At 36.7% G+C, this 22,923-nt stretch overlaps 1 protein-coding gene across 7 annotated transcripts in view; it reads right to left on the reverse strand.

Moving 5' to 3' along the window:
• Nucleotides 1-22,923, reverse strand: part of DMD (dystrophin) — a 1,125,431-nt gene that overhangs the window by 338,330 nt on the left and 764,178 nt on the right. For all 7 annotated transcript variants that reach the window (XM_054165808.1, XM_054165807.1, XM_054165806.1 and 4 more), the window contains one exon: nucleotides 18,304-18,412. In XM_054165808.1, coding sequence (XP_054021783.1) covers nucleotides 18,304-18,412 — 109 coding nt within the window. The remainder of the gene's footprint in view (nucleotides 1-18,303; nucleotides 18,413-22,923) is intronic.

Here is a 22,923-nt window from a genome sequence, read left to right on the forward strand (position 1 = left end):
CATACCAAAGTCATAAATTCACTCCCCAGATGAGAATTCAGCTCCATAGATCAGTCGATTGCTTGCAACTATTCCAAAACATCTCCTCACTTCACCCTCTTCTCACATGAACTTCATAAAGTTAAAGTGATTCAAGGCAAGGCTCATTATTTGCAGTGAGGTATTCAATATCATGGTCAAGACACACGCAACTACTGAGAAACATAATTGACGGTTTCATCCCAGAACTCAAACAAAGCACTTAAGCGTGAAAAGTATGTGCATGTGTTGGCTTCTAGTCTTTACCAATGGATGGATAGTTAGGTACAATTCCATCTATCCTAAAGTTCACATAAATACCTTGCATTTCTTCTGTGACTTCAGAAATTCTTAGACAACAGGAGAAGAGTGTCTTGGTTTGGCACTCACACAGGTTAAACAGAATGTACCTTATCTTAGAAGAAATTTCTGTTCTCACCAGTATTTACTTACGAGGTAAGTTGAAAAAAAGCTTTCTCAACTAGGACTCTACAGAGCCTCCATAAGTGGACTCAGGGTGTCTGATAAGACTGCCTGGCATCTCTTAGAATCTCATGTATTTTTGGCCTAGTTAGACACATGAGAGTTTTGCCACTATAGATTTATTTATTTATTCTCTAGTGGTACCTATTGCAGAAGAGGATCTTCCTTATTTTCTACTATTTGAGGCTTAGCTGCTCTGAATTTTGGTTTAGGGTGGTTTTTTTTTTAATTCCTTTGATGACTTTTGTATTATTAAACTTGAGATACTATGGAGAGAACTGCAAGGTACTAGCAGAAGCATACTGCCCAGCATAATATCTGCTTTTTAAGCTACAAGATTAGTGCTATCTGGCATTAACTACTGCCACTGAGAATGGTAATAATCTCTTCCACTTTGAGTAACTAAACCAGTTTAGTTATCAAATTATTTATAGCAATTACCTTTAGAACATGGTTGCACAGTATGTTTCAATTCTGACATTTATCTTGCCTCAGCTCAAAAATAACACTTAAAACAGTACATCTGTCCCTCATCTCCCTTTCATGCTTTCGCAGCTATGGCAAGGTTCATTCAACAGAATTATACATATGATCAATTTAAATGAATAGAGAAATATAAATCAACATTGATTAGACAACAGGAGCGACACATCTCATTCTGAAACAATTTATCCAGAACTTCACTGACAGTTTCTATGACTCAGGGGATAACTTGTTAGGTTTTGGGTTGGTTTTTTTGTTTGTTTGTTTGCTTGAGAGGAGTGTTGTGGGCTGTTTAGTTTTTCTTGGACGTTTGTGTAAAGGGGAATTATTTGTTGATCTTTTTATACATTATTTTCTTTTGGATCCTTTTTTTGTTTGTTTGTTATTGTTGCTTGTTTCAGTTTGAGTTTCAGGATTTTTGTTGTTGTTGCTTTGTTTGGTTTCATTTTTTTGTTTGGTTGGTTTGGGGTTTTCTTTTGTTTGTTTTTCTTTCTTTGCCAGTACATTTACAAATGCAAAACTAGGTTTATTTTTTTAATGCATTTAACTTTCTTTTTTTTTTTTTTTAGTACCTGAGTAGCAAATTCTATCCCAGTGCAAGACAGCAATGCAGAAATACAATTAAGGTATTGATCTTTCAACTTAAAGGTTATATTGGTTCACTTCTGTGATAGGACAAACAATAAAACCAAACAAACAATCAGAATTTAAGACATTGAACCACACTGACTTGTAGCTTTTAAGACAATTTCTCATTAGCACTTTCTACTACTTAACATTGAAGGAAACAAAGTAGAAGAACAGTAGGAAAAATGCACAATGTCTAACAAAAAGCTAAAATTCAGACTAAAAATACTCTGAACTAAGGGTGATTTTCAACTTCTTGTTGCACGTTGAGATACACTGGATGAAAATCAGAAATATATTGGTAATTTTTGCATCGTGAAAATCATCTATAGCATTAAACTTTAGGAGTGAGAATAACAAGAATGTGTCATAAAACAGAACTTCAGACTTAAGCGCAGAAGTAAAAGCAGAATGAAGTCAACTTCAGGAATACACTTTCCTGCTCTTCCCCCACCCCTCCACCCCCCACCCCCTTTTTTTTTTTCAAAATTATTATTCTGCTTATTTCAGTGTCTTTCAAGAGAAGGTTGAACTGACAACTAAGGAAAAATAAAACTCCTTACTTCGGTATTGAACAGGAACAGAAGCAATAGGAAGAATGACAACACACTGAACAGTTTCCAACCCCTTCCACACCTGCTTTAAAGCCACAGCCTTTAAGCAGACCTGACTCTGTTCACAGGAATGTTCCTCACCATCCTTTTGAATGCTAGAAGTAGTGTTGGAGTTTTGACCTGCATCTACCAAGTCAAAAGTTTTTTGACAGAGAAATAACGTAGTAACTGGACACACATTTTATTTCCATTTACATGTCAAGCGTGGGGAATTAGTTTCATGATTAGCAGTACCAAGTTAAGGCCTTAAACCCTTTGTACAATGTTATACTCAAGGAAGCCCATCTGTACTTTACTCATTCTGAGGAAAACAGAGGAAGAATACCTGTACCCTGTGGCATACGCACAGAAAGCATTCCTCATTGAAATAATTTTAACACAAGCAACACAGGCACCCTCACTGCCACTGATTTGGTAGCTGCACATCAGACAGGTTTTACTTATTTCATGGGATGACATCAAGGCTTCTTAATACCACTTCAGCCATGTAAACTTCATTGGGAACAACTAGACTACATGACAGCACACAGGTGAAGATCTATCACCTAGGAAGGTGCATTTCTTTTATTTTTTATTTTTAATCCATGCTTCAGCTTCAAACAGGCTTTTCTGATAGATCTGGGAAGACACTTCTAAGACTGATTTATTCCTTAGGCTCGTCCCAGTGATAAATGAATAGTCTCATCTCTCTGTGTCCTTCAAAGATAAGGAAATGAAGAGCACATTAAGTTCTCCCATGCAATATAACCCTCCCATACTGCAACCCTGAAATTTTAAGGATGGATTTCTTTTTTTTCCTGTTGATATGAATTCAAAATAAATTCTTTATGATGACCAAAAAACATTGCCAAAAAAAATTAAATATCTGCCCATGGCTCTAAATATTGGAAAGAAAAAAAAAAATCATCCTTAGATAATTTTACCTTTAAGCTAACATTTTCTTACCACTTTAATCAGCTTTTAAACACATGAAATACTTCAGAATGAGTATTTTTGAATAAAACACAGATGTCAGATTGAACAATGTCTGATTGCCTTAGCCTTGAATATGTAGTAAAAACAATTCCTAGAAAAAATGGCTTTGCCTATATCATGAATATTTCATAGAGAGTAATTTTCATAGAGTAGAAATGGATAAGAGCTAGTGCTTGATCACATAAACACTTTGTGAACCTTCACGCTATGTATTATTGTCAGTTTAAAACACATGTTGTGCTTAGGCTTCCTTTATACTCCAGAAGCTCTTAGTGATTCCTAACAAGTCATTACAGATTGTATAAAATTTAGATTAATACCTTATGGCAGTATTAGTTAAAATTTAGATCTACAGTAGTCCGTGAAGTGGGATGAAGAGAGGGACCAAAACTAAAGCAATCATAAATCTCAGAGATTTGAAAGAATGCAGAAACTCAAGGTTAAAGACTGCTGGAAGAAAAGCAAAAAGATTTACAAATGAATGTGTATAGCTAACCATAAAAGTTATGGTTTCTAACATACTATTATTAGACTAATAAATAGCATCATATCTTTAAATTTATAGTAGAAAGTTAAGTGTCAGCTTTCTCAGGCTCAGTTTATCACAGGAGATACCTGGTAGAATTTTTGTGCCGTCCTCTCTTTCATTTGTAGAAGCATGACTAAGCTGGTTATTGTGCAATGTATTTTTCCAATTTTCTCCCAACAACAGGAAGATGCTTAGATATGTTTTTCATTCAGTTTAAAGACAAGCTTTAGCTTTCACAATCACTGGATTGCAATAAGAATAAGAACATATGCTGCTGTCTGTCAAAAAAATAGGTAGACAGCAAGGCACACAAAGAATTTTGGTGATATAAATAATATATGTAGGCTTGTGTACATCAAAATGTAAATAGCATGAAAGTGAAGCTAACTTCTGTAATGCAAGAAGTCAAGATTATAACCTGCTGAGAAGAGCTTCTGCAAATACTTTCGCTGTAAGACACTTTGAAGAAAAATGTTAATAGCTTATTTGCTGAGAATACTGCCATCATAGAAGACACTTCAAGATTATTTCTATGTACAGAACTTAAGAGTGTTAAAAACCTATTCTTCATGGAAGAGAATCAGGTTTGAGAATACTTCATTGAACTGGACATGCATAAATCCATGAGTCCAGATGGGATGAACTCATGAGTTCTGGGGGAGCTGGAGGATGTCATTGCAAGGTCATTTCCTATAAACTTTGATTGATTATGGTGACTGGGAGAAGTGTCTGAACACTGAAGAAAGCAAATATCACTTCTATCTTCAAGAAAGACAATCAAAAGGACCCAGGGAACCACCCTGGGACAGTCATGGAGCAACTAAATGAAGTGAAGAACAAAAATGTGGCCAGAAACAGTCAGATTAAATTCACCAAGGAGAAGTCATGTTTGACCAAATTGATCTCGGGCTATGATGAAATGGCTGGCTTGGGAGATGCAGGCAGAACAATGAATATTGTCTAATTCAACTTCAGTAGGGATTTTAATACTGTCTCCCATAAGATTCTCAGAGGGAATTGGAAGGATGGGACGGATGAGCAAACAGTAAGGTGAACTGAAAACTGGCTGAAGCACTGGGCCCAGAAAACCCTTTTTAACTGTGAGAGTGACGGAGTCCCGTAACAGGTTGCTCAGAGAGTTTGTACAGCTTCTACCCTCACAGCCAGCTGAATGCAATCCTGAGGAGCCTGCTTGAAGTCAGCCTGCCTGAACAGGGTGGTTGGAACAGATGACCTCAGAAGTCCGTTTTAACCTCAACTACTCTATGGTCTCATAAAGTTATATTCTCAACTTCAAACAATCTCTAAAAGTCAAACTGGTAAAACTGTGAAGATAGAAAATAATTGGGGAATGCGGCAGCTAAGACAGAAGAAAATGCATGAAAATGAATGTCTGCATACACTGTCCCACATTTAACAGACAGTTTTGCATGTGGTGGAAAAAGCTTTAAATCTACAGTATTCTGTCCTAGAATATCCTACAGACTATGACCTGAGCAGGAGCAGGGAGTATAGAACCAACTGAAAATTGTAATACAAATCTGTAAACTAAGGTAGCATTCATAACTTCTGCTTTACTTGGACCTATTGGTCTATTCAAACCTTTCTGAAAGATAAACTGCTTCAAAGTCAGTATCCTTCCACTAATATAGCATTGCCATGGTATTCTCTGTGAATCTTTCCTTAGGCAAAGTTCAACATGAGTGATGGCCCCACTAAAAAGTGATAAGCAAAAGGCTAGGGTATGAATGAATCACTTTCAGTGTGTTCAAGAATTAACCAGACACCAAAACTTGAAAAAGGTATCATAGGAATCTTTGGTATAGTAGCTACCTAGTGGTTTTAGATTCAGTTGGTAGCAGTATCACTGATTACAATACTGTGGCTAATCTAAGTATCGATACTTATTTGAGAAGGTGAAGAAATATTCTGAAATTATGTGATATTGCCACCAGATTACAATATTGAGATAATGCTTTTAAAATAGTCCAGATAAAGAGGGGTTAAAAAAAAACCCCAAACAACCCCCACCCCAAACCAAACCCTCAAACCCAAACAAAATAAAACCCCAATGCTTGCAGTTTAACAGTTAAGAAAGAAAAACCTCCCTCTTCTATAAATTAAAGTAATTCTTTACACAAACCTGATATAAACCATGGTTATGTGGGTAATTCTTTCTGTTCAGTTCCTTAAAGGTTAGCTGGATAAAGATCTGCAATACTGCCACCAATATTTTTGCTACAGCAAAAATAGCCATATTTTGATACTACTAGTGTTTTGTGCTTATTTGTTTGCTTATAAATGCAAGCTCTGAGTGTGTGGGGTCTAGGAGCTCTTACTGTAAAAAAAGCAAACAGTCAGAAATGTTTGTGGGGTTTTGTTGTTTTGTTTGGGGGTTTTGTTCTGCTTTGTTCTTTTTCTCTGAACAATATTGCCCTATTTTTAATTGTGATATGAAATGCCAGGAAGCCCACAGCTGAAAGAAACCATTTCTTTCTGGCTTGCCTATGTCCTGTATCATCTGTTTTCATTACTGATTTGAGAGTCTCCTTAGGCTGTCGTGACATATGTTTTGAAAAACAAGGAAGTAAAACTTCTTGAAGTAGCAAGTTCATATTGTCACAGTTAAAATTAACAATACCTTAAAAATATTTATTCTTATTATGGATGTGACTCATAGCCTCTTCTGAAAGTTTTTGTTTCTTATTTCATGTATTCTTCTGTGTGGAAGATTTCAGACATCTGGCCAGAGAGGTTGCAGAGCCCAAACGGTATGTACAAGCCTGCATAAATGTGAAGTCATAGTGTATATAATATATGTTTGTTGTTTGAATTATCACATGGAAATTTTGGATAAATGTCTTTTTTCTTCATAAAGAAAACACAAACTTTTAACTAAATTGCTATATACAGTAATTCATGGTGGCCTGTTATAAGTGTTTTGATCTCTCTGATAAGGAGTTTGACATTTGACAATGAAGACAACGGGTAAGAGTATTCCATGTGTATTGCTTTTCATGTTTCAGGAGGACCTGTGGGCTCTTTCATAAAGATTTTTGTTTCATAGGCATAAATATTTGAACCTTTTTCATGAGAACTTTGAAAGGAAACATGCAGAAGTCATTACATCAAGGGAGTTAGTCTTTTTAGGGAACACAAGCACTACAAACTTTATCGTGCAGTAACACTTTGAATCCCAGGGAGATCCATGATACTAACAAGCAATTTAAAACTAATATAGCTGGTAAACGTAGTAATAATCTGCATATGCAAAAGTACAGTCAATGGAGCTGCTATTTGCCACATGGGGATGGCATATATTTGGGTTTTTTAAGGATAAAATTACTTTGTTGGGTCTTAAAAATTTTGAACTCAAGGAAGCAGTTAGGAAAATTTTACAGCCCATTTTGGTACTTCTCAAAGCAACAGACAGAAACAACACAAGGAGTCTCTGTGGTAAAATTAAGACATTGTCAATAAGCAATTTTAATTTTTTAAGTGATCTGACAATATTACTTTTTATGTTATGTAAATGCATATTTTAATTTATCCCCTCCTTCCCAAAATGTTTCCCACATCTTTAATTAAGCTCTGCAATATCTCGAAATACAAGCAATCATTTCTGAGCAGTCTGAAGAGTATGAATTAAAAAAGTCAAGCCTTTTTTTCTGTTGTTGGGTTTTTTTAAATGCAGTATTATTTATACCCCTACAGAAAACATTCATTCTGTTGCAGTCCTTACGAAAGGGTTTAGTGAAAAATGAATGCTCTGTACTACAACAGTTGGGGTGTTCCATCAAATTCTGTCACATACTTGCCTTATAAAAAACATTGTGACAACATCTGTCATAAATGATGCAAGCACTTCTCAGTATCCTTTTATCAGTAAAATAACAAGTTCCTTGATTTTGCACGCAGCTTTCAATTGGACGTCAATCTATGTAACAGCAATTTACATTTCCACTGTACTGCTATTGGCATATAGCTGAATTTTGGCACTTAGTTCTTTGATCTTAGGGGGAAAAAAAAACCCACACAAACAAAAAACAACCAAACCACATCTTGCCAGCAGCTCCAACTTTTACAGTGTCACAAAAATCACCTCTTTAATTTTGTAAGATCTACAAATTTATTTAAAAGGCGTGAATTGCTATCCTTGCCGAGGGGAACTCTGAAGGGGAAAAGAAAAAGTGTAAAAAAAATTGTAGAGATCCAGAATTTGGAGGGGCAGAATTTTAGGTATCATGTATTTTAAAAATAAAAATCAGAAGAGGTTTGAAGAAATTTTGAATTAATAAGAGTTCAGTTATTAGCAAATTAAACAGCTGTAGAGTATTCATGCAAAAATTTCCAAGTCTACACTTAGATATAATTTGCAGAGTTAAAAGTAGTTGTTCAAAGCTAGAGAATGCAACAGCACTGCCACTTTGTTTTTGACAGAGTAATTGCCCAAATTACTTCAAGCACCTCCTGTTCTTTCATCAGAAATGTTAAACTATCCTGCCTTGTACTACTTCTGAAACACTTTTCAAGCTTTCCCATGAAAACACATGCAATTCTTACTTTTCATGTCAAACTAGTCTCCATTATTCTTCCATCTATTTCAGCTTCACCTTAAAATAGAACTGCCTTTGGAAACTGAAGTGTCATCTGACCAACAATCTATTGTTGAAGGAAATACCAGTAATGCAAATCTCTATCTGTATATCTCCATTACTATGCATCCTGCTACTCCACAGTAATACAATTAAAGACAAGCAGTCTCATACTTCAATGAGAAGCTTCATATAAACAAGACTGAAAGAAAAAAAAATTCTATCTGGAGTAAAAGAGAAAGTTCCCATTTGTCATCTTTTACTCATTTTAGACTTCTACAGTTTAAGGAATGAGTCTGTCTTTCACTCTCATGCTTTACTTCTTAGTCCCTGTGGCCTCCACTCTGCTCATGATGTGTGATCACGCTTGCTCACACCTTTTGGTTGGCTGATTCTCCGTACACCTGACCTAACCCTGTGCCATCTCCAATCATCACAGAAATACTTGGAAGGTTGTCAAAGAGTCATTGCATTTCTCAGTAGGGTATGACGAGGACAGCAGTGAACACTGCTTCATTCAGAAGGAAAAGCCACCTTGATTTGCTCTTTTAAAAAGCCAGGTCAACAAAGAACAGCACACAGGTCAAAAGGACTGAGTGCAGAATGAGATATCACTTTCTATTATTCTAGCAAATTAAACAGATTTTCACAGACTGTAGTTGCCAATATACCTAATTGTTACATAAAAGGGAACAGAAAAGAGAGATTACTGCTATTTGCAATTCCACGCTATCTGGATAATCAGATGTTATAATAAGTCTGGTTATTGTAACAAAAAGAAAGGGGAGAAACAGACACCTTTAAAGCACGGAATAAAATGGATGCTGTAAAGCAAGAAACTGAGGTAGAAAAACTGAAAAAAAGGAGTATAAACTAGCATTTTGTCATGGAGTTATTGTTTTTTGGGTATTTTTTTTGCTAGGAACTCTGATAAGAATAATTTTTCCATATCTTCCAGAATGAACTCATTCAAATTCTTGACTCTGTCTATCTGTGGCTTTAAAATGGACCAATTATGCTATCATCACATTTCTTGAAAACTACTAACACTGGATGCTGCATGTTCATGCTGAATATAGGTCTAGAGAAAAATTAACATTAATTCCTTCTTAAACCATGTTACCAACCATAACTGTAACTTAGTCCTCTGCTCTCATCTGGTATAGGTTACCACAGAATTGTCAGGATTGGAAGGGACCTCAAAGATCATCCAGTTCCAACCCCCCTGTCATGGGCAGAGACACCTCACACTAGCTCAGGTTGCTGTGTGCCCCATCCAGCCTGGCCTTAAAAACCTCACTGGGCAACCTGTTCCAGTGTCTCACCATCCTCAGGGTGAAGAGCTTTTCCCTAACAATCTGAATCTACCCACTTCTAGCTTTGCTCCATTCTCCCTAGTCCCTATCACTACCTGACATCCTAAAAAGTCTCTCACCAGCTCTCTTGTAGGTCCCTTTATGATACTGGAAGGCCAACGATAGTCTGATGAACACACCAATATGCAATCACTTCTATTTAAAAGATTTCTATTTTTTTAAAGTATTCATTTTTATGAGTCCTGTACATTCTGCTGCTACTATTGCTCAAGAAATTACATAAAAGAAAGCAAGTTACAAAGCCTGCTCCTCAGAAGAGAATTTAAAAATGGAATAGGTGAATGCAGTCCTTCGAGAGACTGATTATAGCATTAATCTTTTTTACCTCATAACTTTTGACGGCTGCACTTTCAATGAGTAGAAAAAGCAGACCTAGATTCCATATTGTCTTTAATAGCAGCACAGTGGCCAACTCCTTTTTTCACTTTCTGATTTACATTTCATCAAGGCATAACTATTATAAAAATTCTGAGTAATGACCCAGAGTGAGTTTTATTTAATCATTCAAGCCTTGAAAAAAAATCAAAGCCCACATTCCCTTTGTAAACTGCACTGTCACATCCATTTATTACAGATACTTTCAGAGAGTAACCTACTGTGAGACCCCTAAAGCAAGATGTTAAATTTAAAGGTGTAACCCATCTTTTGATTTAAATTGGGCTTTCATGGCTTAGGTATATTTTGCATGTATTTTTCACCTGTCAGATAATCCATAAACAAATCTTCACATCGAGAAACCCTATAAAGATCAAGACAGAAATTCTGAGAATCATAGAGATTTGCGTTTATAAACTTGCTTATTATGTTTTTATTCATGCAGCTCTGAAGGCATAGTGTCAGCTTTTTATCTAGACTTTTTTCATTACTTCTCCCTGTTGGTGTTGCAGCACATGCTGTGAATGACCTCCAGAGATTCCTGAAGCTATATGCAGAAAGCAAATTGAATCTGAAAGCTTTATTAGACAAGTTTGTCTTCAGCTTGTGTCTGATGTCAGCTGCATTGAAAAATAGAACTGCTTGTGAAACTGGGTCCTGACCTTGAAAAATCTCCAATCAAATGGTAACAGATTCAGTTTTGTGCCATATTTCTATTGTCTTGCCACATTGTGGCACGTGTTAGAAGTGAAAAGGTTTCTTAATGAAAATCAGACAGAAGAGTCAGGCAACTTCTTTCCTGAACACAAAGGGGAACATAAATAGATAGAAATGTACTCCTAATAGGGCCAAACCCTACTACAAAATCCTGTAAAGTAAAATGACTCAAAGCCAAGGAAATTAAAAATACTTATGTAAACCATTATTTAGTCCTTCATCCAAAAGCAACTAGAACAACAACAAAAAAAACCCTAACCAACCAACTAAAAGACAAAGAGCACAATCTATTCCTTAATTATTCTACTTCATATGAGTGTGGATAAGCTTTGTAAGGCCAGCTGACTCAAGGAAGAGCCTACTCTTATTGCTCTCCACCGATTCAAGAACTCAACCTATTCACTGTAACACTTGCTCCCTGTTTTCTCTCTTGCATTTTGGTTTTGTCTTTTCAGAAATTTTTTATAGAGTTAAAATTAATTGTGACTAATACTAAAAATGGGCTGGATTCTACATGCATAACTATCAGAAACCATACAATTCTAGACATGATTATTATTGGAAATAATATTTGTCTCTATCACAACTCTTATGCTAGCAGTCTTCATTGGTGTCCTAAAACTAACGTTCACTAAAAATGGACTACTGGCAGTAGCGTTGCCTTCTAACTTCATATAAAATTGCTTGTCACAACAGATGAACCCTCCACCTATTGAAAATGGTTATCCAGATCTACTGAAAATGGTTCTGCAAAATTAAATATCCACCACATCCCTCACCAGAGCATTTTAAGAGCTGCTAGCACAGTTCTTTTGAATGGTGACTGTTATGTGCAATGTATTTTAAAATATCAACACACTTGCATTAGTATTGAAAACACCGCAGAAGCACGTGTCCCTGGGTTGTTTAATCCTCCCCAAGGAATTATTTTGGGTATTCTTGGTCTCAGTTATACTATATCAGCTGCTAATGCCTGATTTGTACATTTGGCTTTAATTTATCCTCTGAATGCACTTATTATTGTCTTTTCAGGTACACATTATGAAATGCACAAAGCTTTTTAAGGCGAGCACTTAGACAATCTGGGAAACAGAGCTCTGAACTACAGCATATGTGTTCACTCAAGCATTGTGCCTTTTATATAAACAATGACTGCTTCAGAGCACATTAGATATGAAATACTACAAAAAAAAAAAAAAAAAAGGAAAACAGTATCTATTGTGCATTTTTGCCTCCAGCTAGTTGTTGTCATTTTGTTTCTTAGGTTTTTGTCACTGTCTCTTCAATATCTCTGAAAAACAGATGGTTGGTTTGTTTGTTTTTAAAGGGGCAGTGGGGCATTACATCATGCAGTACTGAAACCTATGGGATGCATATTTCAATAGTTACAGCTTCAAAAACAAAGAATCTGTCGTTCCCACAGAAAACATTAAATCAAATATTGTATTTGAGATTCAACAGGGCAGTCTTCAGAACTCAGAATCACAGAATGGTAGGAGTTAGAAGGGACCTCTGGAAATCATCTAGTCCAAGACCCCCTGCTAAAGCTCAGGATGCTGCTATGCCAAACCTGTACGTCTCTCTATTTTGGAGCTAATACAGAATGATAGATCATTTAGCTATGCACTTAGTACAAAAAAGAAAATAAAATCCAGATATATAAAATCCAGACACTAGCACTACAGTTTCTGAGGTCACAGTATGTTAGTTGCAATCTGCTGTTACTTTATCAAGGGTTGCATTTTAATTTGCTGCTCTTTTTTCTCAAACACCCCTTAGTCTCAGGCATTGCACTGGTGTTACTAAAGACATATATGTTCCTTATATTAAATTGCATTCCATACACAGCGTGTGAATTTCAGCTGTATTAAGCCATAGCAGTACACATACTCAAGAAAGTAACAACGGTGATATTTTTCAAGAACAATTTTACAAGACTTTATAATCCTAGAACAAAGCATCTTACCTAATCCAGGTAAGGACTTGTTTCATGGAGAAATAAGAGGCAAACTAAACTTCCCCAGACAGAAGGAGAAATACCTTAGTTAGGATGCACTCCTTGGTTTGCATTGGTTTAAGATGACTGGGCCCACTAGGAGGGATGAGGGATGGGGCTACCCTTCCACCCCCTGCAGTAATGCAGTGCAAACTAGATTGTAAATTCTACACCATACTAACGTCATGACCGCTGCATGACAGGAAGGGGTTGGCTGAGGCTTATAGGACTTCAAGTATATTCTATAGTTTGTAGAATTTCCTGTTCTGGGGTTTTGGGGTGGTTTTTCCACCAGCTTCTGGGCAGGGGTAGGTCCTTTTCTTCAAGTTTCAGTTTCGTGGGTGGTTTGTGTTTTGTCTGTTCCCCTGCTACTGCATACACTGGTATTTTTGTTCTCTTTTGTGTAATCTGATATCCCTGCAATAGTGCAGTAAATTGTCCTTATCTCAACTAACTTTTCTTCCTCCTAGGTCCTTGATTCCTTGCCCACCCAGAGGAGAGGGAGAGGAATGGTGGAGGGAGAAGTGGGGAGGGGAGGAAAGGAGAAATCCCTGTCTTGTGAGCAGATCGCCATAGCTCAGCAGCCACCTGAGTTAAAACCAGGACAAACCAAAATATCAAACGACAAGCAAATGCAATTCTGCTGCCACTGGTTTCCACAGATTCACAGATATGACTTTTACAACTCAACCCCCAAAACTCAAGGTATTAGAAACTCTGGAGGTGAATCCTTTGACTCTTTTTTTTTTGTTGTTGTTTTTTCCCCCCTATGCCCCAGCTGAATATATGGGCTAATAAGCAATGAGTTCTTTTTTGCTTAAATCAGCTCATGGAGTTACAGCAGCTCACAATTCTCATGTTACAGCTTGCTTCAAATGGACTCAGCTCGATACATCACTGCAATTCTGCCTTAATTATTCTAAACCCTGAAATGCCTTCTTACCCTGTCCATGGAAGTCCACTCTGCGTCTCTGTGCTTGCATTCTCTGATACCTACTCCCAAACCGATTTATACTGAAACATAGTAGAGCTTTGACTGTATGCATTCAAATGAAAATATCTGAAGTTGATGGCTAGTGTTGTGGGTTCTGCTGATATAGTGCTAATTTTCTTCAAATCACAGAATCACAGAACATTAGGGGTTGGAAGGGACCTTGAAAGACTGCCTAGTCCAACCCCCCTGCCAGAGCAGGATCTCCTAGAGCACAGGAACACATCCAGGTGTGTTTTGAATGTTTCCAGAGGAGGCAGTCTCTTCTAGTGTTTTGTCACCCTCACTGTGAAAAGCTTTTTCCTTATGTTCATGTGGAACCTCCTATGCTCCAGCTTGCACCCATGGCTCATTGTTTTATCACTGGATATCACTGAGAAGAGCCTGGCTCTTTTTTCTTGACACTTGCCCTTTGCATATTTATAAACATTAATGAGACCACTCCTCAGTCTCCTCCAAGCTGAAGAGACCCAGCTCCCTCAGCCTTTCCTCATAAATGAGATGTTCAGCTCCCTTCATATCATTGTGGTTCTGTGCAGGACTATTTCAAACCGTTCCTTGAGGTCCTTCTTGAATTGAGGGGCCCAGAACTTTGTGTTATATATATATATTAACTAGCAATACATATAAAAGCCACTCTGTCAAATACATCTCTTTGTTACAATTTGTAAGACAAAACCTTTGGGTTTTTTTCTATTTTTTTTTTAATCTGCTAGAAAAAAACAACCCTCTAGAATAAGACTGATAACTTCTGAAATTAAGTAGAATTTGTCCCTTTGAAACCACAGAAGTAATTTCACCAGTGTAACTGACATGAACTTTCATTCTACTTTTTTCTTCCTTCTCTTTCTACTTTTTTCTTCATTTCACACTCATACATTTTTCTGTTTCACTTGAGTAGGCACTTCATACAAGAATATAAAAAACTTGTGTAAAGCTTCAGGGGGAAAAAAGGGAAATTAATTGTACACAAAGTACTGTTCACTGAATAAGTTAAACTGCAACAGTAGGAATATAATATATCACTCACTGTTATTAGCTATATGTGCAAGATGTACACAATTAGTTGGCAAAGTATTTTTAGCTGGATTAGTTTCTAGTTATTTTTAAAGTTTCACTAACTCCAAATATAGCACAACTGAAAATTACATATCCCTTTAAAGAAACAGTATTTTTAAGTAGAGCTCTAAATGAAAGTGGCCAACAGATTTCCCTGACATCTTACTTCAATGAAGGTAGATAATGGAAAATGTCTTCCTCGAGATCAAAGTCAGGAGTTCTTCCCACCTCACAATGCATTCACCGGGGTTTACAAAGCATTGTATAGCTTTGCCTAACTTATTAATAAAGTGGTAGCACTTCAGCACACAAAAACGATAAATGAATGCTAGCAATGCTGTTAAAATCTCCTGTAAAAGCACATTCCAAAATTACATTTTTCCCTGCTTAGAATGTTTTCAAACTGCTGGCTAAGCAATGACTCAAGGTATTTAGAGAGAGACATTCACATAATTTCATGCTATCATGTCAAGTACAGATAGCAAGTGTGATTTCCTTCCTGAATCATCTTGTCTCAGAAGTCAATCTTTGCTAAGGTTTTAGACCCACCCTTCAGCTAAGTACATATTTTGAGCTGGAAAAGTAGTTCTCGTTCATCACGCCTGAGGGCATGTTGGACTGGTGGGATATTGAGGGCTTTTTTTAGTTCTGCTTATGCCAAAGAAACTATAGTACACACATCCAGAAAGAATTATAAACAGGGTCCTTTACCTCTGTAATAGTCACCAGATGGTATATTTAGCAAGACCCTCTGGCTGAATTCTTGTAGCCAGACTAGACCAAATGATATCTGACAGAGCACTAGAAATTAGCCAGTTACATCTTCATTTTCTGGTATCAAAACCAAATGTCAACATTATTAATGTCCACAAAAGACTCTAGAGAGTCAGGAAGTGAATTGTTATCAACAGGAGATACTGCATAGAGTCCTTTCAAAATAATTTTGTGTGTCTTTCTTTAAAAAAGGACCTTTCATGAGATTGTTAAGATTTAGGAAGGCTTGGTTAAAGCTAGGTTAAGTCTTTATGCATATCAATGAGAGTCAACAGCACAGAACAAGTCCGTAAAAACATCTGTAATATAAATGGTTAAAATAACTATGGAACTGATAGCATAGCATGACAAACCACATGGCATTCAATTCACACATCCCCCCCACTCTCTCTCTTTTTTTTTTTTTTTTTCTAAATACCCAAAATACAAAACTAATTCAGTTATGTACCCATATCACTGCCTATTTTTGCAGAAACTGACTTTCTCAGCTCAGGGAAGAGAAAGCTCAGGGGGATCACATCCATGAGTGTAAATATCTAATTGGTGGAGTAAAGAAGAGAAAGGCAGACTCTTCTCAGTGATGTCCAGTGACAGGATGAGAGGCAGCATGCAAAAATTGAAATGCCAGAAATTCTATTTAAGTAGCATTTTTATTTACTTAGTCAGTTAGTTTTATGTAAGTTGTTCAGTGCTGGAACAGGTTGCCTGGAGAGGTTATAGAGTCTACATCCCTGGAGATATTCAAAACTTGACTGCACGTGACCCTGAGTAACCTGTGCTTTGAGCAAGAGGAATAGATGTCTCCTCAGGTCCCTTCCGAACTCTGCAGTTCTATGGTGATACATCTATAATGATATGACTGCAGTAAACTGACTCAAAGTAAAAATATGAATTAGTCTTACAAGCACAGGTTCAAATTTTAAGTGCTCTTGGCAATAGAAGGAAATCAGTCTTGCTTCCTGCTTAATCCTTTATATAACACCAGCACTTTCATTTTCTGTATGTATAATTCCATCTGCTGAGCCTCCGAACCATTAGTATTCAGAGCCTGAATTAAGGTAAATGAGTAATTTTGCAATTCTTCATCAAGAGGCATTAATACAGGAATCCATTGCACTATTCTGTGTTCTTTGAGTTTGTTATCACAATTTCCTTTGTAACACCAAACATACAAATCACCAACATACCCTCCCCCTGGAATCTGACATAACCTGCTGACAGGTAAAGCAGACATAGCAAGGTTAGTGACTCAGAACAGCAAAAAAGTGATTATGCATCTCCTTCAGGTCTCCCATGTCACTACATGAATTTCTATAGCATGCCTTTGAACAAAATCCAGACAAACAAGGATACTGCTGTACTACAGGTTTTTAAAAATGCTGGTGGTTCTTAGCCCTGTCTAGAAAATGGAAATGATTGCCAGGGGATCTACAACAGTTCTAAATGACTAACTGATAATTCCTATTCAGTAAGATTCAGTCTGTTATAAGCAAGACATCTGCTTTGCTTGAATTGACATATGCTATTCTGACGGAAGTTGGACTGTCTTCTGGGACTGAATATTCTGGGTTCTGTCTACAAGGTGCAATTATTTAGTGCTCTGAAAAAAATTCTCTAGAAGGTAGAGAATTTTCCAATTTCTTCTTTCCTTGTATGCTACAAAGTAAAACATGCTAAAAGCAAGAGAGAGTGACATCCTTCAAGTAATCAAATCCCAGGTGACTACTGCGGAGGTATCATAACCTGCATTACAGGCAATCTGACAGGGACAGGAGGAAACAGCTTTCTGCTCTCATATCCAATGGACAGCTTTGCAAATTGTATGGATGAGTAACATTTTTCATTCAAGCAATGAAGATAATTCAATATCAAGTAAAGAATCTTAGAGAATTTAGAGACTGAAATTTGACCCAGTGCTTTCATTATGCATTTCCCCCTCCCTCCCCACGCTTAATCAACTACATTTTAAAATAAAGCAGTGGGAAATAAAATACATTTATCAAGGAGATAAAAATGAGTTTGTAATCCTTGTAGGGAACCAGCAGGTGCAAAGAGATATGATAAGAGTCTAATATAAATATTGTCCAAATAATTTAAATTAAATGGAGATCAAGTCTTTTGTTGTGGATTCATAAACTCAAGGCACACAGAGATGTATATCAAAGACTTAATGTTTAACTGCAGAATTACTCTTACCATGCTTTTTTGCAACCTTTTCTATGAATACACAAGCTTTGTCTTGAAACAGTCTCAGCTCATTGCCCTATCATAAAAAGTAATTTCAGAATTTCATTCTGTGACCAATTTGCATCCACTTGATCTGAAACATTATTATCTTTTAATTGAAATAATTATTTTTCTCCCTGAATGTATGTTGAAAGTCAAAACCTCATCTCATTTCTTCATAAAATAAAGAAACTAGATATTGAAATAGTAATTATTTGAAAAGTATGTTGCAATCTTTTCATCAAATCCATAATCTAATTTGTCTCCTGGGACACATTACACAAAACAGAAAGGAAGAGATTAAAAAAAAAAAAAGAAGTATGCCATACTAGCACATTTCCCATCTACAGGCTAAAACTGAAATTTATAAGGGTACTGAATGAGTTGAGATGGCCTCCAACCTTTTGGAATTTAACTGTACCATTTGTAATTAATTTCAAACAATGTACATACTGAAGCACTTACAGACACCTGGAGAGAAAAGGCCAAATGCTGCTAATGCTGGCTTTTCCTTTAGTTGTTGAACTAAGTGGTTTATTGCCTTCCAGTCTGCATTCAAATCTTCTAATTTTTTCTAGAATAGAAAATAACAGTGTATTAAACTCCCAATACATAAATTAATGCAAATAAATATCAATTTTTTTTCTCCATCTGATGGACGCCTGAATTTAAAGAAAAGAAAAGTAAAGGTAGAAAAAACCAAGCACCTTTCACAAATGGGAAAGAGGAATGAGTAAAATCCCTCCCAGCTGGGCTACAAAAGAGCTTCATGGTGTCAGAGCCCTTAAAACATCTTTCCTCTTCAATGTTTGGCTCCTGAAGCTAAGGACCAACTTAGAGTCAGCGCAGCTGCCTGACCCTGACCATTTCCTGGTCCAGCCTCAGCCTGTTTCCATCCCCATAGCCCTGCCCAGCCACCTGGGGCTGTTTTTGACTCTGGTTCCCCTCACTGGCCCACACTCCGACCCAGGGGCAGCCCCACAGCCTGCCTTGCTTCTTGGCTTTGTACAGTGGGAGGGGTCCTAAGCTGGTGAAATCCTGCAGCCCAGTGGGGAGTCCCTGCCATTCCTTGCTCCTAGGAAGGAGTGTCTTGCCCTGATCCCAGATTAACAGCTCTTTACACCTTTTTAGGGACCACAGGATAACTCCTTTAATGTAACTGTAGAGGTAGGGGTTTTATCACCACAAACATGAGGTGCATTTAAAAAAAAAAAAATAGAAAGGTGAATTATGTATTAAAAACAACCCAAACAAACCCACCCCAACCCAACAACTTGTCAATAAAACATCTGCAATTTGTGATGTCAAATGCAGAACATATTCTTCCAGCTGCTGAAAAAACAAATAAAAGTATGAGGAAAGTCTCAGGAGTTTTCAGGGAGTCATAAACTTCAGTGTGTGGGCATGCAGTCCTGATCAGTAATGGCTGAACTGTTACTTTTAAAAAACCCCTAAGTGAAATTCCAGAGTGTGAATTACATCAGTCCTCAGATAACCCTGAGAGGCTTTTAGACTTGAAAATATTGTTTCTACTCCTCTTTCTTCCTTGCTCTAAGGGCTGTAAAGAAGGATGAGACATTGCTAATTCTACGCTGGCGTGTCTAAACTCTCAAAATGAAGACTGAATTTCTTTTTTAAGCCTATCCATGATTGCTTGCTAAAAAAGTAGCACATGTACCAATGACGCTCAGGAACGCTTTTAGTGTTCCTGTGTCCTATTCGAGATTAGATACACAGTCTAAATCACAATCCAGCCATGACGGAAACAGGATGTCTATTAAGAAAGGTACTTTAATTACCTAGAGTCTAAGGGCAACAGAAGAGGGGTAGGGAATGCTACTCATTAAACTGAAGTGCATACACACACAGACACTGAGGCAGCACAATTTTATATTCCGATATATTAAGGGAGTATTTCTAGAATTTGTCTTAAGCTTTGCCATAAATACTCTGAACCTGAAAGGTTCTTTTACATCTGTCACCAGTGGTGACCAGAATACTACCTGGAATAAGCTCTGGGTACATTTTTTTTTCTTTCTTTTTAATAGTGCAGGAGATAAAGGATACAATTTAGGGAATAAACCAACTTTTTTATCTTTAAGAGAAGTTTAAAAACTGTAGGGATTTTCTGTTCTTTTTTCTTAAAGTCAGGAATATCTGAGATTCACCTTGATTACAGACTGTGAAGACTAGGCAGAAAAAGCAATTAGGTATGCATGATAAATGCAACTTGTCATATGATGATTCAAAATCATACATATGTTTTATTTCTGTGTGGATTCAATGTGCTCTGGTGGCCAAGGTGGCCAACAACATCCTGGCCTGTATTAGGAATAGCATGACCAGCAGGAGTAGAGAAGTGATTGTGCCCCTCTACTTGGCACTGGGGAGGCTTCCTCTCAAATACTGTGTTCAGTTTCAGGCCCTTCATTACAAGAAGGACATTGAATTGATGGAGTACTTTCACTACTTTCTCTTCCACCCAACACAGGAAAGGACAAGTTGAATGCTGTGGCAAGGGAACTACAGATCTTCCACTGCCACAAAAATCCTTTCCTGAATAAACTTAAGCGCTGTTAATGATGAGATTAGGGCTTACATTCTTTCCATTGCCACTATCACAAGCAGTAACCTCTCCCTCCCCTACCTGCCAAAGCATTACAGAAATATATTTCAAATGCATGAAACCCATTTTCTAAAACTGAGTACGTCTGATTATTGAAGTGCTAATGCTTAAAGGATCACACATCTCATCTCATTTTTGACTCTTGAATCAGCATACGCTAGGATTAAATTTGCCAACAAAACCAGTTTTACAGTCCTGCACTACAAAATTCCAATATCAGCATTTTTAGGATGCTTAGTGAAGGTGTGAAAATGTACTTATTTCAGCAACATAACTATGAGATAAGCTTAACTATGTGTCAATATGGGATCTCATTTGCATTTAAAACACTAAAATGAGAGTATATTATAAAGGTTGCAAAGATAAACAGGTAAACATTAGGAAATGACAGACTAACACCAGCTATGAACACTAATTCAGTTAATTCAGTTACAGTGAACGTAACTGCACTGATATCCTTAATGCTCTGATACATGATGGTGTTTTCCAGCACAGAGGCGGCTTGTGGTGTGAATGAGTCTATAGGAACATTTGCTTCGTTTACTGAAAAAGACGGGAGGATTTGTGGTGCATTAAGAAAATCAAGAAAGAAAGAAAGGAAAAAAAAAAGAATCTAAGACAAAGGTGCTTCAGAGAACTAAATAATCTACAAAGATGTCAACCAATTCTATAAAAGCAATTAGTGCTTTTAAAGAAGCCATGTAACTGCATTTTTTTTACTGTTCCACAAACTAAACAAGAGATAGGAGTCTAAATATTTAATTGCTGCTTGCACTGTACTGAATCAGGCAGAGTTCAGCTTAAACCAGAGGCCACCACAGCACCTTTAATTCAAGAATTTCCTAAAATTTTGAGTGCTTAACTTTGCAGCTTTCCTAACATAATTTCCAAACCACCTTAATCTGAGTACAAATTATTTCTGCTTCCACAAAATACGTTTTGTGTAGGAAATTATTTTGACATAAAAGGTCTGTATTGGAACATATCAATAGCAAACAGTGCTGGAAGTTACTCAAGAGGAACAAAGACAGCAGACCAACTTAGTACAAATGGGTGGAAGCTTAAGGAAACCCTCATCATCAAGAAACCAGTTCAACAGTCCATAGGTTTATGACCTATTGTACACGACAGTTACTTAGAAATTAACTTCACAAGTTGTTCAATTAACAGAACTGCATAACGTAATGAAGAAAGCAAAATACAATTAAAGAGAGACCAGAAATGGAATGCTCACTACTATGCAAATAGTTACTAATGTCTTCACAGACACATAATATCATTGTCAAAATGTAACTCAACTTCATTTAAAGAGCAAGCCTTTTCCAGTATATCCTGTAGAAATCTGGTAGTTTTCAGACTCTTTGCAATATACACTTGGAAGAAATAGACACAGAGTATATTTCTGTGTCAGAAGTCGGGTCTAAACAGAATATTTTCACACCATTTATACCTCTTTCAGTGGTCCTAAAAACAAATAACAGTTCTTATTTTCAAAAATGCCAGCATTAATTATGGAGTTCTTTGTGTGTAATTGCAATAAATAAATTTTAAAAAATACAGAGAGCCAAAACATCTAATTATTTGTTGTTTCAAATGCTATGCTTGCTAAAATTTGGAGTAAGATTCCCTAAGACTGCAGCTGAAGTCATATGAAATGAGTAAATCGCAGAGTGGTTTTTATTCCATCATCCATTCAGTGTGCAGGTTTCAGTTCCTAACGATAATAACACTCTATTAGCCAAGCAAAATGCCCCACACAGTCAAAGGCTTTGTTTGAACAAAGGTGAAAATAATTCCTAAGCAATTTTGTTCAGGGAAAAGAAAAAGAAAATAAATAGTTCTTAAACATGTACTAATTTCTGAAGTGGAGAAAAGTGCCTTCATGTGCTTCTGTAAGTGTAAGTCCCCACTGGGAATATAGAGGACTTTTGTCAATTCAGAGGAAATTCTGTAAAAGTAGAAAAATAATGCTCCAAGTATAGTGATTAAATAGAGATGGAAAAACATGAAATTCACTGTAGAGATCACTTACATGCATCTTAACTTTGTGAGAAAACCTCTTTCTTTAAAATGAGATTATTGAGTACTGTAGGCTTGGAAAAGCTTTACATACAGAGGCAAAAATTGCTCTCTCTGCCCATTAAGAAGTAATTGCAGTAGATACTTAGTTTAAAAAATAAACCACTGCTGTGGTTTTGGGGAACTCTTAAATACCATGTTTGCAGATGCTTTATTAGCAGTTATAAACCCACAAACCAGATCAAGCTCTGGCAGATATGGCAGTGACCTTAACTTTTTTGGTCCTTCCTTCAAAGTAACTGAACCCTATGTGGGGTTATTTCTGCTCCAAGAATCTATAGGACAGTGAATGATGCTGTAGTCTCAGTGAAGATTTACATAGTCTAGGAAACTGAGTGAAAAATATCCCCTTCAAACTGATTTTTGTGCTGGGGAAAAAA

This window comes from Dryobates pubescens, chromosome 12 (assembly GCF_014839835.1).
Source record: "Dryobates pubescens isolate bDryPub1 chromosome 12, bDryPub1.pri, whole genome shotgun sequence".
Lineage (NCBI taxonomy): Eukaryota > Metazoa > Chordata > Aves > Piciformes > Picidae > Dryobates > Dryobates pubescens.